The sequence below is a fragment of the Carcharodon carcharias genome, chromosome 1, assembly GCF_017639515.1.
Source record: "Carcharodon carcharias isolate sCarCar2 chromosome 1, sCarCar2.pri, whole genome shotgun sequence".
Taxonomy (NCBI): Eukaryota; Metazoa; Chordata; class Chondrichthyes; order Lamniformes; family Lamnidae; genus Carcharodon; species Carcharodon carcharias.
Genome location: NC_054467.1, coordinates 175,209,747 through 175,227,108, shown reverse-complemented (window position 1 = coordinate 175,227,108; position 17,362 = coordinate 175,209,747). Strand labels below are relative to the sequence as shown.

The 17,362-nt window shown below is 46.3% G+C and overlaps 1 protein-coding gene across 4 annotated transcripts in view; it reads left to right on the top strand.

Annotated features, from left to right (window-relative positions):
• Positions 1–15,589, top strand: part of LOC121286340 — a 40,906-nt gene extending 25,317 nt beyond the window's left edge. For all 4 annotated transcript variants that reach the window (XM_041203531.1, XM_041203461.1, XM_041203608.1 and 1 more), the window contains one exon: positions 13,892–15,589. In XM_041203531.1, the coding sequence (XP_041059465.1) occupies positions 13,892–14,506 (615 nt within the window). In that variant the 3' untranslated portion in view covers positions 14,507–15,589. The remainder of the gene's footprint in view (positions 1–13,891) is intronic.
• The last annotated feature ends 1,773 nt before the right edge of the window (positions 15,590–17,362 follow it).

Sequence of the window (17,362 nt, the reverse complement as noted above, 5' to 3'; positions counted from 1 at the left end):
ACACAGCACGATGGAGAGTATCGTCAATCTGAAGACGGGACTTCGCCTCCACAAGGATTGTGTGGTGGTCATTCTTACCGATACTGTCATAGACAGATGCATCTGCGGCAGGCAGGTTGTTAGGGATGAGGACAAGTGTGTTTTTCCCTCTTGCATAGAAACTAGGAGCAGGAGTAGGCCATTCGGCTCTTTGAGCCTGCTCTGCCATTCAGTATGATCATGGCTGATCCTCTATCTCAATGCCATATTCCCACTTTCTCTCCATACCCCTTGATGCCCCTAATATCCAAAATATTGTCAATTTCTTTCTTGAATTTACTCAGTGACCTAGTCTTCACAGCCTTTTGTGGTAGAGAATTCCATATGTTGACCACCCTCTGAAGAAATCTTTCCTCATCTCAGTCCTAAATGGCCTGCCCCATATCCTGAGACTGTGGCCCCTGGTTCCAGACTCCCCAACCAGGGGAAACATCCTCCCTGCATCTAGTCTGTCTAGCCCTGTTAGAAGTTTATACATTTCAATCAAGTCCCCTTTCATTCTTCTAAACTCTAGTGAATACAGGCCCAGTTGAACCAATTTATCCTCATACGACAGTCCTGCCATCCCCGGTATCAGCCTAGTGAACCTTCGCTGCACTCCCTCTGTGGCAAAGTATATCCTTTCTTAGGCAGGGAGACCAAAACTGCACACAATACTCCAGGTGTGGTCTCACCAAAGGCCCTGTATAACTGCAGTAAGACACCCTACTTCTGAACTCAAATCCTCTTGCAATGAAGGCCAACATAAGGCTTTATAAGGCTCTGGTCAGACCACATTTAGAATATTGTGAGCAATTTTGGGCCCCGTATCTCAGGAAGGATGTGCTGGTCCTGGATAGGGTCCAGAGGATGTTCACGAGAATGATCCCAGGAATGAAAGAATTAACATACGAGGAACGTTTGAGGACTCTGGGTATATACTCGATGGAATTTAGAAGGATGAGGGGGGATCTGATTGAAACTTACAGAATACTGAAAGGCCTGGATAGAGTGGACGTGGGGAAGATGTTTCCATTAGTAGGAAAGACTAGGACCCAAGGGCACAACCTCAGAGTAAAGGGAAGACCTTTTAGAACAGAGATGAGGAGAAACTTCTTTAGCCAGAGAGTGGTGAATCTATGGAATTCATTGCCACAGAAGACTGTGGAGGCCAGGTTATTGAGTGTATTTAAGACCAAGATAGATAGGTTCTTGATTGTTAAGGAGATCAAAGGTTATGGGGAGAAGGTGGGAGAATGGGGTTGAGAAATTTATCAGCCATGATTGAATGGCAGAACAGACTCGATGGGCCAAATGGCTGAATTTCTGCTCCTATGTATTATGGTCTTATGGTCTAACATACCATTTGCCTTCCTAATTGCTTGCTGCACCTGCCTGTTTACTTTTATTGACTGGTGTACAAGGACACCCAGATATCTTCGTACATCATATTTCCCAATATATCACCATTTAAATAATACTCTGCCTTTCTGTTTTTTAACCGAAGCGTATAATTTCACATTTATCCACGTTATCCTGCATCTGCCATGTGTTTGACCACACACACAACTTGTCTAAATCACTCTGAATCCTCCTTGCATCCTCCTCACAGCTCACAACCCACCCAGTTTTGTGTCATCAGCAAACTTGGAAATATTGCATTTAGTTCCCTCATCCAAGTCATTTATATATATCATGAATAGCTAGGGCCCGAGCACTGATCCCTGTGGTACACCACTAGTCACTGCCTGCCATCCGGGAAAGAGACCCATTTATTCCCACCCTCTGTTTCCGGTCTGTCAACCAATTCTCAATCTATGCTAGTATATTACCCCCGATCCCATGTGCTTTAATTTTTCCCACTAGCCTCTTATGTGGGACCTTATCAAAATCCTTCTTGAAATCCAAATACACCACATCCACTGATTCTCCCATATCTATTCTACTAGTTACATCTTCAAAAAACTCCATTAGTTAAGCAAGATTTCCCTTTCATAAACCCTTGCCGACTTTGTCTGATACTGTTAATGCTTTCCATGTGTTCTATAATGATCTCTTTTATAATAGACTCAAGCATTTTCCTCATTACTAATGTTAGGCTGTTGTTGGTTACCTCACCACCTGCTGCAGACCCAGTCTAGCATCTATGCCCTTTTGGACTCAACCAGCTCGGTCAGTAATGGTGATACCGAGCCACTCTTGGTTATAGACATTGATGTCCCCCACCCAGAATACATTCTGCACCCTTGCCACCCTCAGTGCTCCCTCCAAGTGGTGTTCAACATGGAGGAGCACTGATTCATCAGCTGGGGGAGGGAAGTACATGGTGATCAGCAGGAGGTTTCCTTGCCCATGTTTGACCTGATGCCATGAGACTTCTTGGGTTCTAGAGTCAATGTTGAGGACTCCCAGGGCAACTCCCTCCCGACAGTATACAACTGTGCCGCCACCTCTGCTGGGTCTGTCCTGCCGGTGGAACAGGACATAACCAGGGATGGTGATGGTGGTTTCTGGGACATTACCTGTAAGGTATGATTCTGCGAGGATGAATGTGTCAAGTTGTTGCTTGACTAGTCTGTGAGACAGCTCTCCCAATTTTGTCACTAGCCCCCAGATGTTAGCAAGGAGGACTTTGCAGGGTTGACAGGGCTGAGTTTGCCATTGTCGTTTCTGGTGTCTAGGTCGATGCCAGGTGGTCCGTTCGGTTTCATTCCTTTTTTGTGACTTTGCAGCGGTTTGATGCAACTGACTGGCTTGCTAGGCCATTTCAGAGGGCATTTAAGAGTCAGCCACATTGCTGTGTGTCTGGAGTCACATGTAGGCCAGACCAGGTAAGGACGACAGATTTCCTTCCCTAAAGGGCATTAGTGAGCCAGGCGGGTTTTTACAACAATCGACAATGGTTTAATGGTCATTGATAGTCTGAGTGAAGGAGAAAAACTTTGGCAAATAGATTTCAATGTAGGTGAATGTGAGTTAATTCACTTTGGACCTAATAGGATACTTTCTAAATGGTGAAAAGCTAAGAACAGTGGAGGTCCAAAGAGGCTTTGGGGGTCCAGATGCATAGATCATTAAAATGTCATGTCTTGGTATAGAAAATAATCAAAAAGGCTAATGGAATGCTAGATTCATACATCTAGAGAACTGGAATCCCTGGCACTGGAAGTCATGCTTCAACTATAAAAATCCACTGTTAGACTGAACCTGGAGTACGTGAGCAGTTCTGGGCACCGCAGCTTAGGAAAGATATCTTAGCCTTGGACAAAGCACTGTGTAGAGTTACTTGAAAGATTCCTAGTTCCCCATTTTTGTGTGGGCTCAGGAAAACCCCACCTACCCAATTTTGTGCAATTTAAAATGCATTCTCATATGTGACTTTGCCTGGGATTTTTGTCTTTTCACACAGGGATCAGGTTCACAATGCATTTTGTGAGCTGTGATAGAATGCACGAGGAGTGTAGGTGTGGAGGTGGGCCAGTTAGAAGGCCTGCCTTGGTTTGCCGACACAGCAGCCCAGCTCCCAACACTGGTCAAAGGTACCCTAATCCTCACCCCGCAACCTCCTCACCCCTACCTGCCCCATGACACCCATATTAATCATGCCACCTCCGTACCTGCTCAGCCCCAACCTACACCATGACATCCCATGTCCACTTAGATTGCCAATGCTACCTCTATGATCCCTCACCCACCATCCACCCCATCCATGCACCCTCAGATCCCCCATGTCACACCATGCACCCTCAGATCCCCCATGTCACACCATGCACCCTCAGATCCCCCATACCATGCCAGGCTACATCTATGACCCACATGTATCCACCATAGTCCTTCACCTGCTATGAACTTAGTGCAATACTCAGGAGTTAAGCAAAAACAATGGAAATTATTTTAAAATCAATGGGAAAAAATAAACCTCTAACAACCTAATAAAATCTTGAATTCAAACACACTGGGTGGAATCATCCCAGATTTGCAGAAGTGTGGTAGCGGGCGTGTAAAACAACATTGTACCCGCCAGCTGCAATGGCGGGTTTTCATGCTGTATCGTCCCAAACCCTGCACATTAACTATACATTCCCAGGAAACACGGCATTTCCATGACAGGCAGGCTTTCATTCACCCGCCACGATATCACCTCGCCGCGTCATCACACTGGCCGCCATATTTAAAGTGCAGCTGCACGCACCTCTCAGTGCTTCCAGCCCACAACTGCTGCAAAGACGACATGGCCCCAAAAGGCAAAAAGACTGCAGCCCCCAGATTCAATGAAGCATCCCTCGAGCACCTTTTGGATGTAGTGGAGGCTCGCCATGATGTCCTCTACCCCCACTCTGACCGCAAGATGGGCAGCAAACTCACTAATCCAACTTGGGAGGCGGTGGCAGCGGTGGTCAGTGCCAATGCCCTGCAAAGAGGACAGCCACACAGTGCCACAAGAGGATGAATGATCTCCTCCATTCCACCAGGATAAGTCACTCTTCTCATCACCCTCAACTCACACACTCACAAACCCCATCACACATACACAGGGATCTCACTCACTGCCAGTTCAAGGGACATCACCATTCACTCTTTCACACTCAGTCATTGTCCTCATTCCATCAATGGGACCATTCACCATCCAAACATGCTAAGCATACTTATTATCTGGCCTGGCAGGCATCCTGCTTACACTGTCTCCATCTCTAGTTATGCCAGACCAGCTGGCACACAACAAGAGGGAGGGGTCGCAGACCAGTGGAGGAATGGCAGAAATCAAGGTCCTCAAGGAGTTTGAAAACAGAGCCATCCAACTGGCCGGCGGGGATCTGGACAATTCCTGTGCTGACAGTGAGGTCAATGGTACTCTAATAAGTGAGGATCCAGCAGTGCAACATCCATCAGACAACCATGCTGTGAGTGATGTGCCCTGTTTCACAGGCCACTGCCATGCACTAATTAGCTCCCTTTGCTTTCTGCGAAACTGCCAAGAGAGTCCATGACCCAAGGCCTCCAAGCAAGCCCTGAGGGACGTTCAGAAGAGGAATCTGCTAAAACCCTTCCTGAACACCCATCACATGCCAGTAGCCCCGGGATCACAATCTGGTGAGCACATCACACTGTCTGATCCACAACAGGTGGCAGCAGGGAATTCCCAGGTGTCCAGCACTGAGAGGACTGCTGAAGGCCAGAATGTTGCTGAGTCCAAATCAGATGATGAGCCTCTGGACTCGGTCATGTCACAGTTGCTCGAGCTGCAAAGGCAAGCTCGGGGATATCAGGAAGGGTCTGCTGCACTCCTCAGATTGCAAGGCACGATTGAACAGTCCATCCGCCTTCAGTCTGAGGTGATAGCACCGGCATGCCAACGCACTGAGGTCAACACTGGTAAGATGCGGTCTCTATGGAGACATTGGTCCAGGTCATCGCTCCAGCACTGCTACACGGACTGAACTCCATCTCTGATGCCATAGTTGGCCTCCAACAGTGTCAATGCGAAAGGGGTGCGGGGCAGCCCAATCTCAATCCAGCTACCCCTTTCAAGCAGGGGCCCTTAGGGAGGAGCATCAGCAGGTGTACCCTCTGGGGCCATCCATCCAGGTGATGCCATGAGTGTCCGGCCCATCCAAATCCCCTCTTCCTGTGACCCCAGCAGCTCCAGCTCCACAGGCCGAGGAGGTTGCCACTGCCAAACAGCAGGACCCTGAAAGCAGGCCAGGGCCCTCAAAGTCTCAGCCCTCCAGAGGACGCCCACCAAGGTCATTACAGACAGTGCGTAGCAGTCAACAGGCCGCCTCCACCTCTGCTGTGGATGTCTGGGGAACATCAAGACATAGTGGTAGGGTTAAGAAGGTTAAGGAGATGTAGTTGCACAGCTTGGGCACAGGTATTAATCACTTGTACATAATGTTCACTATTGTCAATAAACTCCCAAGAAGTCTCCCTACCTTTGGTTCCTTGAACTGAAGAGCAGTGCTCTTGTCACTCAGAAGTGAAACATTTCTGCACAAGATAAAGGCAGGTGTCTCAGTCCAGGGCCTCTTCCCTGTGCTTTGTGCAGCCTTCAGACCAAAGTGATGGTCCAGCCTCACACTCCCTGGAAACATTACTGATGCCTGCACCTCAGTGGTGCTTGTCATTGCTGCCAGACTGTTGTGGGCAGGCATCACAGAGTTCTGTCATTCTCTCTGTACGCTCTCAGCACCTTTAAGGTGGGGCTGGCCCCCATCTCCAAAGCATCTTTGACCAGTGACACTGTGCTCCTGAAGGCCTCAAGTGCTGAAGACGGACAACGGATCATATGCTTATAAATTTTCATGGCTGCATCTCTATGACATGACTCTGATCACAGGATGCAAGCGAGCTGCCCTCGGCCAGACCAGAGTCAGACATTCTCAGAGGCAATGTGAAGATCTATGAAGTGTCCTTACTGCATGTCGTACTATCCTCCTGTAATTGAGTGACTATTAGGGCCTCCGCTGCACCTCCATGACAGGAGCATTATCACAGTGGGTATGTGCGTTGCCATAAGCCAGGCTGGAGTCAAACATTCATAGATGCAAACAATCATAGATGCAATGTGAGGATCTTATGGTATCTCCTCATTCCATGTCATCATCATCTTCCACAAATCTAGCAGCTATGAGGGCCTCCCAAGAGCGCCTGCCTCGTCTAGTCTGTGCGATGGCCTCATCGCCGTCAACCTCACTTGCGAGGACCTCATCACTCTCATCCCGATTGACGTCTTCCTCATCAGAAGCATCCAGCTCCTGCAATTCCTCCTTAGCCACCTCCTCTCCGTATCGCAGCACCAGGTTGTAAAGGGCACAGCAACCGACGACAATGTGTGACACCCTCTGTGGATTATATTGCAGAGCTCCATCAGACTGGTCCAGGCACCAGAACCTCATCTTCAACATCCAGATGGTTTGCTCCACCAAGCTGCGAGTTGCAGCATGAGCCTCGTTATACCTTTGCTCTGCTGCAGTCTGAGGCCATCACACGGGTGTCATCAACCACATCCTCTGCAGGTAGCCCTTGTCCCCGATGGCTCGTCCCTGCAACTTCTGTGGACCCTAGAAGACTTCAGGGATCTGTGACCGACTGAGAATGTAGGATTCATGCACACTCCCTAGAAAACCATGCTCAGATCTGCAGGATGTATTTGTGGTAGTCACACATCAGTTGCATGTGCAGCGAATGGAAATCCTTGCAGCTGACGTAGTTGACCCCTTGTTGCGGCAGAGACTTGAGCGCCAGGCGAATGCAGTCGACGGCACCTGGGGGAAACTTGAGATCTGGGGAAATCCAATCACTCTTGCATCCTGGCTCTCCTGATCCCAGGTGAAATGCACAAAGCTGTGTGCCCTCGTGAAGATGGCATCTGTGACCTCATGGATGCATTTGTGGGTGGAGGCTTGTGATAACCTGTGCAGCCCTGAAAGGAGCCGCTGGTGTAGAAATTGAGCACCACTGTCACCTTCACAACCACTGGCAGTCGATGCCCTCCATGTCCACGTGGCGCCAAATCATGCAGTAGCTCACAAATGTGACCGACCAGTTCTCTAGACATGCACAGTCTTCAGCGACACTGTTTCTCGGTAATCTGCAGGAACAAAAGGCGTTGTCCATAGACCCTGGGTCTAGCTAGACACCAACCAGCGACGGCTCGCCGTGGTTTTTCGGTGGCCTGTGCAGGAGCCCCAGCCGCCCCTTCATCCAGAGGATGCTGCTCCTCTATCTGTGCAGCCAGGGCCTCAATCACTCTCTTCGCCATCGTCTTCGCTCTCTGTATGCCATGAGGCATTCCGCTAGTTCACCAGGCTCCATGATCCTTATGTACTCCTTCTGCAGAATGAAAGAGAGAGATGCGTGGGTTAGTATGGGCGTACTAAGAACCTCCCTTGGTTAAGTCTGAGGCCACTTAAGCATCCTGGGGAGTGCTAGTCAACACTTGGATGGCCAAAGATTAGTGCGCAGCATGGCTGCCCAAAACCCCACCCATCTCCACCCCACTCCACCCGACTGACTGGCAGCAGCTTTGCCCACTGGACTGCATGCTGTGCTCTCAGCTCAGGCACAGACATTCTCTTAACCTGCCCTGCAAGGATGCATTGTGAGCTTGAACCATAGGGGAGACTGGTCCAAACCGGGGTGATCACATTGTAAGGGGCTAGCAGCACCTCCACTAGTGATGGCTCCATGGCCAGTTAGAGCAACAAGATTGTATGATGTGCCAAATCATCCAACTGTTTTCTAAAATGTTCAATAGTTTGCAGTCTGTGCCCAAGGGGTGAAAAGCTTTGGTACATTTGGTGGCACTTTCAGGCCTCTGTATTGCTTGAGTGGGCAGATAAGCTAGAGGCCCGACTCCAATCATATCAATGTAGCTACACCTGAACTGTCTGAGTTGCAGAGGAATGTTCACTTTATACAAGGTGTCCCTAATGTGTGGCCACTTCCCTCGCCCAACCCCTCCCCCACCCCACACTTGCTAATGCACTACCTTCAACCGCAGTGCCGCGTTTGTCACCCCGCAAGTCTCCTCATCCACAGGGCAGTCTTTACCCACCCCACAATGCACCTAAACCTTGAAGTCCAACAGGCATCCCTCACGAGCACTCCGCAACGTTACTGTGCAGTCACCTTCAAGTTCCCCTCAATGTGCAGCCCACCATGTGCACAACTTTTATATACTGTTATGGAACACATTGGCATGCAATCACACTGACCTGGGCGGACGATCCAGCGTTGGGGGATGAGCCTAGCGGGCTAGCCTTATAATGGTATGCTGGTATATTACAATGAGGTTCCCAACATTCATTGGCGGGTAACGGTCCTGCCATTGATGGGCTGTGCAGATGATTGCAAATTGGTTTCACACCATATTGTCCGCTCATGCCACTGAACATGCCTGACGCCAGTGGGAACGGAAAATTCTGCCCACTATCATTGATACTGGAAGAAACTACTCCAGTGCAAAAGTAATTCTTTAAGAATCTATTAGGTTTTCAAACAAATAAGAAACTACACAAAGGCATATTGTGTTATTATAGCTTCTTAAAATTTCAACCGTTCTTGGACCAGTAAATCACCTGCTGAGCTGAAGCCAGTGTGGCATTTGAAACCCAGCCAAACTTTCATAATGGCTGCAGCTGTCATAACAAAAGCTTCCAGCTACATTGCCTGAAACTGACAGAACAGAACGGTATCCCATTTCTGTTATAAAGCAGAGTGACTGTCAATCAATGGAGGGAAGTAAGTGCAGAGATTTATTTTCAACTTTTAAAAGCAGATATTTTTGAATAGCCAGAACTGTCATTTGATTTGAATCACAGCACAAGACATGATAGCAGAGGTTGGAAGGTTGTTTTTACATGCTTTAATACATGGCACTTTTGACATTTTGAAAATTACTGTGATGCATGACAACAATTATATAATACTAGTCAATGTAAAGGTTAACTTACCTTTGCAGGACAGGTTCCTATGACGAATCAGTAAAACACACCAACATTATCACTCAACATCTAATAGTGACATTTGAAGACATCAAAGCATTTTACACTTACCTTTCAGAATGTTCCCAATTTCTCAGTAGGTTTCCCCCATTAGTCATGAATTCTCGAAGAAGATTTAAGGGCTTACCAGACCTACATGAACACATGGGAATAGCTTGCAGGAGGAAATACAATTTTCTTGTGGTCTTCACAATGGGAACCTCAACCTTGAAAGAAGTGCAAATGTGTTATGCACCCAAGGCCTTTCCAACCTGCCAAAAGACCAAATGAAAATGGTGCTGGGTCAGGAGGGCACAAGAAAATTATTTTTCCAGCACAAAAATAACCCAAGTTCAGCATTTCACAACCCAATTCTCACCTTCAGCGGGTGATGAAAATTCAGCTCTGGGCTTCAAGGATTAGATGAGGAGGAGGGATTACACAAATTAGGGTTGCATTCCCTGGAATTTAGGAAGGACAAGGGGGTCATTTAATTGAAATTTTTCAATCTATTAAGACAACAGAAAGAGTAGACAGAGAGAAACTAGTTCCCCTGGTTTGGGAGTCTAGGTGGCCTATTCTAAAAATTAGAGCCAGTCCAATCAGGAGTGAAATTAGGAAACATTTCCACATACAAAGGGTAGTAGAAGCTTAGAACTCTCTTCTGCAAATGGCAATTGACGCTAAATCAAATGTTAATTTTAAATCTGAAATTGATGGATTTTTGTTACCAAATATAATGAGGGATCCAGGGTAAAGCAAGGTACATGGAGTTAGGTCACAGGCCAGCCATGATCTCCTTGAATGGCAGAACAGATTCAAGGAGCGAAATGGCTAACTCCTGTTCCTATGTTTCTATGCGTGCAATCACTGCAATCTGCAACATGGGGCCACCTGCAACCCAACAACCTCTTGTGTTTGTTCCGCATATTTGTCTCTGGAAAGACAGAATAAAATGAAATTAATTCTCTTCGAGGTAGACATCCTCAGCATTTCCTGTTTGGCAAACTGAGAAGTTGTAAACATCTCCAGCTGCACCTGCAAGGAGCTGGATGCATAGAAGTTCATTGTCATGGTTTATGTGATCCTTGCCCTGCAGCAGAAAGAAGGTCATAAATCCACCATCGTAAAAATAAGTTGCGATTCTCCCGATGGTGTGTTTATGGCGGTCAGTTATCCCACTGACTTGTGGTGCGTACGCCATTTGCATTCATTAACATGTCATGAATGCTCAATAACACAACTGCTTGCCAGAATTTTGTCAGGCCTTCAAATCTGGCTTCATGCTAGCGGGAAATTGCATTGACCCCAAACCCATTTGAAAAGGGGTGACATGGACAAGACAGACCTCAGTTCGCCGGTAACTTTTGAGGTGAGTGGAACATATATAGCCTACCTGCCATAGCGCTGCGCTGGTCTTGTTGTGAAGAACATCACACTGCTGGGGCTGTAAGGTTGGTCAGCTACTGCTCTTTGCCTAGATTGTCCCAAAGAACACCACTGTGCTATGGTACTCATGCAGGCCTCTACTTTCAGAAATTAGCATTTCAACCACAGGGTGGGCTGTGAGGTGAAGGTGGGGTTACTGAACACTAGGGGGATAACGGGAAGGGAAGGCTGTGGAATGGCAGTGAGGGGGAAGGGTGAACACAAAGGGGTCAACTAGGATGGAAGGCTGTGGAATGGCAGTGAGGGGGAAGGGCAAATGCCAGGTGGGCCTTTCTGGCATTGCCCTCTAACCCCTTGCTGCCACAGGAGTGAGCAGGAATCTGCTTAGAAAGAAGATAGAAAGGCCTCCTTGTGAAGAAAGCCACTTAAAGCCAATGGCTTCATCAGCACTGTTAAAGGGCTGCTCAGAACTCAGTGGCTTTGCATCTGCATCTCAAGACTAACACATAGCAATGTAGAATTTGGAAATGCAGACAAAAGTGAAGGAGGCACAGCTGTATCATGTATGGTATTCCATCAATGAAGGCCTGTCACATGTTCACCAGAATTGACACCCCTAATGGGCCAAAGGACATCCATTCATTGACCATGAGCAACTGATTGGTCATTAACATGTCATATCAGAGATTGAATCACAGAGCTAGATGGGTCACTCATCTCACTGAACCTTTAGCAGCCCATGGAGGGCTCAGGATGTTATATATCTGCGATGCCATCTTAGTCACCTCAATGTGTGTGCTAGTGTCTCAGGAACAAAGCGGCATCAGCCACCATGCAAGTAGGACAGAAAAAACTATGGACCCTTACAGTCTCCAAATATGTCATCCTCTGAGCTATACTTTCTTGCCCCTTGAATCATTAATATCTTCAATGTTTCCTTTCAGAGAGAAGGCAAAAGTATATATGGCGAGTCACCCCAGTTGTCTGGATCTCTCCTCCTGACCATCCTGTTCATGCTATGGCTCTGGGTGGCCATGTCCCTCCTGCTGGAGCTGCGTGCAGAGTCACCTCTCCCTCCTTCACCTCCTCTATTGCATTAGGACCCTGACAAAGGCAGCATTGAGCCCTTTGATGAGAAGGGATGGAGCAGAGGTTGGGTGAGGTGCATGTCCCCTTTGTGTGGTGAGCCCTGCCCAGAAGGACTAGAGGATGAAGTGTGTAGATGGGATCAACATGATAGATGGCTCCGAAGAAGAGTCATACAGGCTCCAAATATTAACTGTTTCTCTCTCAACAGATGCTGCCAGATCTGCTGTGTTTTTCCAGCATCTTCTGTTTATATTTCAGATTTCCAGCATCCTCTGGAAATTTTGCTTTTTTATAATGATAGATGGGATGGTGCTGATGTGAAAGTGTCATTGAGAGAATAGGTATTGATATGTGTCCCCCGCTAATGGTTGCGTGAGACCCCTGAAGAGAGTAGCCATTTCAGTGCATGATGCCATGATGAGAGTTTGATATTGTAGGGAGTTGAAGGATGACTTACCCTGGCAGAGCGGATGAGATCATCCATCCTCTTCCTGCACTCGATGGCATTGTGGGTGTGGGTGCCAGCCACGCTGACTTGCTCCACGAGGGCCTCCCAGGCCAGAGAGGTGAGGCTGCTGTGCTTCCTGCAGCCACCCCTGGAATAGAGCACATCTCTTTGCGCCTGCACCCCTCTGACCAAGGCCTGGAGAGCCTGGTGCATGAAGCGGGTACTACCTTCCTGTTCAGGTTCTTGGCCTCTTCTGGCTGCCAGACATCTCTGGTGGGCTGGAGGGAATGAGATTGTGTGTTGGACTGGCCTTTAAATATGACACCCAGACCTTCAAACCCACCAGCTGACGGTAGGCAGATGAATCAGCTCCCGAGCTGCCAGGTAATTCTGACCAATAGGCACCTTTGCATAATTAGTGAGGCTCCAATAGCATTATCGGGTGCGAGTTCCCGCCATTCCGGCCAGCGGAGTGGGTGCACCCGTCACCTCACTTAGCCTCATTCATGGAAATTCTGGCCTTGAAGTCAGCAAACAGTCCTTCAATGCCTGCCACACCACTTTCTCTAGACTTTTGAAGCATGAAACAATTAGGGAAAGCTCCAAAAATGTGTAGAATTGTAGCAACAGCAAGCAGAGATCAATGAGCAACTAGCCTGCAAGCATTTATTTATCCCTTTAAATAGCACCACTTCTCCTTGCTGCTGCTGAATGCATGTTCAGCTGTACAGCTTAAGACAGGGTGCTAGCTGGAATGTTGAGCTGTCAAATGGCAGTACTGGGGTCAAATCAATGTTGGATCCTGATTGATGCCACAGTATGCCTTCTCTGCATATCTACGGCAGACATTCACTGCACACACACTAATGTCTGCACCAAGATGCCTCCCTGTGCTTATGTCACAAGCATGTGCATGCTGCATATGCTGCTTTGGAGCTCTATGGGTACATGCAATGCCCCCAAAAAATGGGCCACATTGCAACCAATTTTCTCACCCATATTTAATGGAGGATCCCATTGACTTCAGGCAAGTGTCCTTGCTGCCTGCTCCAATAAGCACATTAAAATAGATAACAATGGCATCAGTGTACAATGTTAGCAGGTAAATCACCTGATCAATGTTTACTCTTCAGTTTCCAACATGAAGATAGGGTTAAAATTGCCACTATATGGGTTGTTCACACTAGTATCCAAACTCTGAGCTTGAATTTTTCAACACTGAAATACCAACATATTGTTTTGGTTTATGCACCTGTTCATTATCGGAAAGTTTCCAAATAAAGCCTAGCCATATAGGGTAGGAGGATATCTAAAGGATGTGTTACCCTCCCGCGCTACTGAGAAGATCGTTAAGAGTGGTAACAGCAGGTGTCAACATGGAAGTTGACTGAAATTACTTGAGTACAAAAAAAAGACAAACTGTGACTTCTAAATTACAGAATATTTTTCTTTTGTATTTTAGATGCTTATCCCAAGAGATTTAATGCTCGTAGTCTTTATTTGCCTCAAGGATACTACAAGCTCTACTACTCCACCTACAACGTCTACCACTCAACAAAGCCCCGAGAGCAGCAGTAAAGTTATTTTAATCGTCATCCCCATACTGGTATTGCTTGGTATTGCTGGAGTTTTGATCTGGTGCTTTGTACGCACTAGATCAGAAGGTTTTAATTTCCCAAGCATGTTGACGAGGACCAGATCCAGTAAACTGGATACAGCACAAGATGTTCAGCAACAAGACGTCTGCAATCCTCAGGCAGCTGCTGATTGTTCCATAGGGCAGTATTCTAGTTCAAACGCCTCTCCAACATACCAAGTCAACCACGCACTATATTCGACTCAACCTAATTATGAGAATGTTATGATTGGTCCCGTTAGCCAAGCTGAGGAATATGTGATGAAACCTGGATACGTATCACCTGCAGATCATCAGACATGTCAGTTTTCTCAGCCCATGGATTATGATGAGGCTATTTACGAAAATAACCCATCAATGAATGATTCAGCTGTGTACTGTAACTATACCAGCCAACCAAATAATGAAAACGATGATACTTACATTATTCCAAGCGAGTAGTTACTTGCATAGTGTGAATTCCGGATTCTTATCGTACTGGAAAATAAGATCACATTGGTGTTTTTTAAGACAAGAAAAATTTGAGGAGGATTCTCTCAGTAATAGTTGTTAATACAGAATAGATCATTCAAATGCAGTTTGAAGAATAATTAGCTGAGGTTATGATGCACAAAGCAATAGAACAATGAAAATCCCACTTCAAAGAAATCGTGTGCTGGCAAATTAAGCTCGGGACATCAAATAAACTAGAAAAGGACTTTGAAAAGCATTGTACTCTATATATCAGATATTTGTTTCAAAGTCGATTTTCCAAACTGAGATGCTAATAAAACTAGTTTGCAGAGAAAGGGAGAGAAAGGAGACTGTTTCCTATTCAGAAACTTGATATCTTCGGCTCACACTGGATCTAGTCCAGAACCCGGAGGGAAGATTGCTGACAACTGAGGGAGGAAAAAAATCAACAATAAATCATCCAGGCGTCGGCTAGTTGTTCATCTGAACATTTTTTTCTACAGCACTTCCATCTATTAAAGAGAAATTGCATTCAACTTAATGGCCCAGAGTTTACCGTTGCAGTGATGCCGAAACTGTCAGCATTCACTGTCATTACCCTATGAATTTGACGGCAAATCCTGGCCTCAGCAGGTGCGGAATTAAACTTGGCAATGCAGGAGCTGCTGTCAGTAATTCCCTGCTCCTCCGCGGGGCGTGCTGCTGAAGTCCTTACAGATGTAAAAAAAATAGAAATCACTGAACTTGCACCTTTTACCGATTATTCTCACTGTAAAAACACTTGAAAAGGTGCCACCTTGTTGAATGAAGTGTAACTGGGTTTTAAATGATGTATTAAGTCAAAATTATCACTGAACAATCTCTCTGGCTCTGAAAAGCTAATTTTTATATTTGTGGAATGTCAATCTTTCCATTCCATGCTAAAAATTTATAGATTTATAAAGTGCTTTTTTCAAGGTTGTTTATGATATTTCAGCTTCTAGGTGAATCATATGTATATATCCCAACCTTTATTTCACATCATGTAAAATTATAAAAAGTGAATGATAAAACCTACTTGTTACTTCCTGGTTTGAAGTCTGATAGAATTCTTCATTGTAATTCGTTACTTAGCTTGCTTCATGATGTCATTATTGCTGGGTACTGGAGATGCCCAATAGCTGGCACCAGAAAATGAAATTAACATCAGGAAAGAAACACTTGATACCAAAGATTTGCTAGATCTTTGTGGCCAGCTTTCTTTGAAGTCAGCAATGAGCACTGCCACTTTGCAACTGATCACAAAGTCTGAATCATTATTGAAATTTTCATTAACTGTACAATAACTAGGTTACAGCTTTGTCTAATGAGCCTTTTATATCAGTGCATCAACATCAACAGCAGCCATGAGCTTGATATTTAGGCCCCGCTGGGGCTGGGATTGGAGGCAAGCAGGTGCTAAATATAGCACTGCTCACTTGTGTGCCAGTTCTCCAGTTCCATCCCACCCTCAAGCCATTTTTGTGCAGGCAATATGAGGAGTTGGCAGGGGCTACCCATCCAGACATGATGGGTAGCCAATAATGGCTAATTAAGGCCAATTAACAGAAACCAACTAGAATTTTCCAGTCAGCCTCCAGGTCGCCTGGCAGAAATCTCAGGGGCCAGCATTCCAGGCAGGTCCAGAGGTCCACTTTGCCTTTCTGGGTGCTGCAGCAGCCACAAGCTGCCCACAGTTTCCTCCCTCTCACTCTTCCCCTTAACCTTTACTTTCCCCCCTCCCTGCAAAGTGGTGGCCTGGCTGCAAAAATAATTTTTTAATTAAAATTTTAAAAATTTGGAGTGAGAGTGCCTCCATTTTGAAGCATCCTTGCCCTTATTTACATTCCATTACAGCTTCTTTCTCCTTTCAAACCCTGATGGGCCCGCCAGCTTTGAAAGCCCACTCTCTGTCCTTAATTGGAAAGTGATCCTGCCCTTTAGCCATTAGTTGGCTGCCCGAAGGCAAATTACAATTAGTGACTCTTTCCCACACAGTGCAGCTCCTGGCCCATATTTTAGCCTTACTGTAGGGAGCAAAGGTCCACAGGGAAAATCCTGCCCTTTGTGTTTGGTAGAATGGCATCACTCTCTCCAATGGAGTTGAGAACAAATCCAGGGTCATTTTCCTGGGCCAGCAATTGTGGATGGTTCATAGCCACCAATAAATTGCATTTAGTAACTTATAAACAAAAAGCTGATACATGAAAGACTATTTATCTGTTTCTAGCAACATTAAGGAATCTGCCTGCAGTAGGAATGGGGCAGATTTCCACAATATCGAGAGTTCCAACATGCTGCAGAACCATAAATTATGGGTATGACTTTAACTCAATCAAAATCCAACCACTTGTACAGAGTTAAAACCAGGCTGTATAACATATCATAATCATATTGTTGGAAGTTTAAGACAGACCCTAGTAGGTCTCATAACCTGTTTACCACAAAGGTTAAGAGGCTCAGAGGGGATTGTCGGAAAAACCCATCTGGTTCACTAATATCCTCCTTCAGGGAAGGAAATCTGCTATCTAATGACCTACCCCACTGCAATGTGGCCTAGCAAGCCAATCAGGAATGGAACCAGCTGGACCACCTGGCATTGGCCTTGGCACTGGAGACACTGGCCAAATTGGGAAAGCTGCCTCACACATTAGTGAAGCAACAGCCTGACGTAGTCATAATTACAGAATAAAATGTTCCAGGCATCACCATCCCTAGGTATGTCCTGTCTCACACAACCCAGCACAGTGGTGTACAGGTGGGAGAGAATTGCCCTGGGAGTCATCAACATTGACTCCGGACCGCATGAAATCTCATGGCATCCCC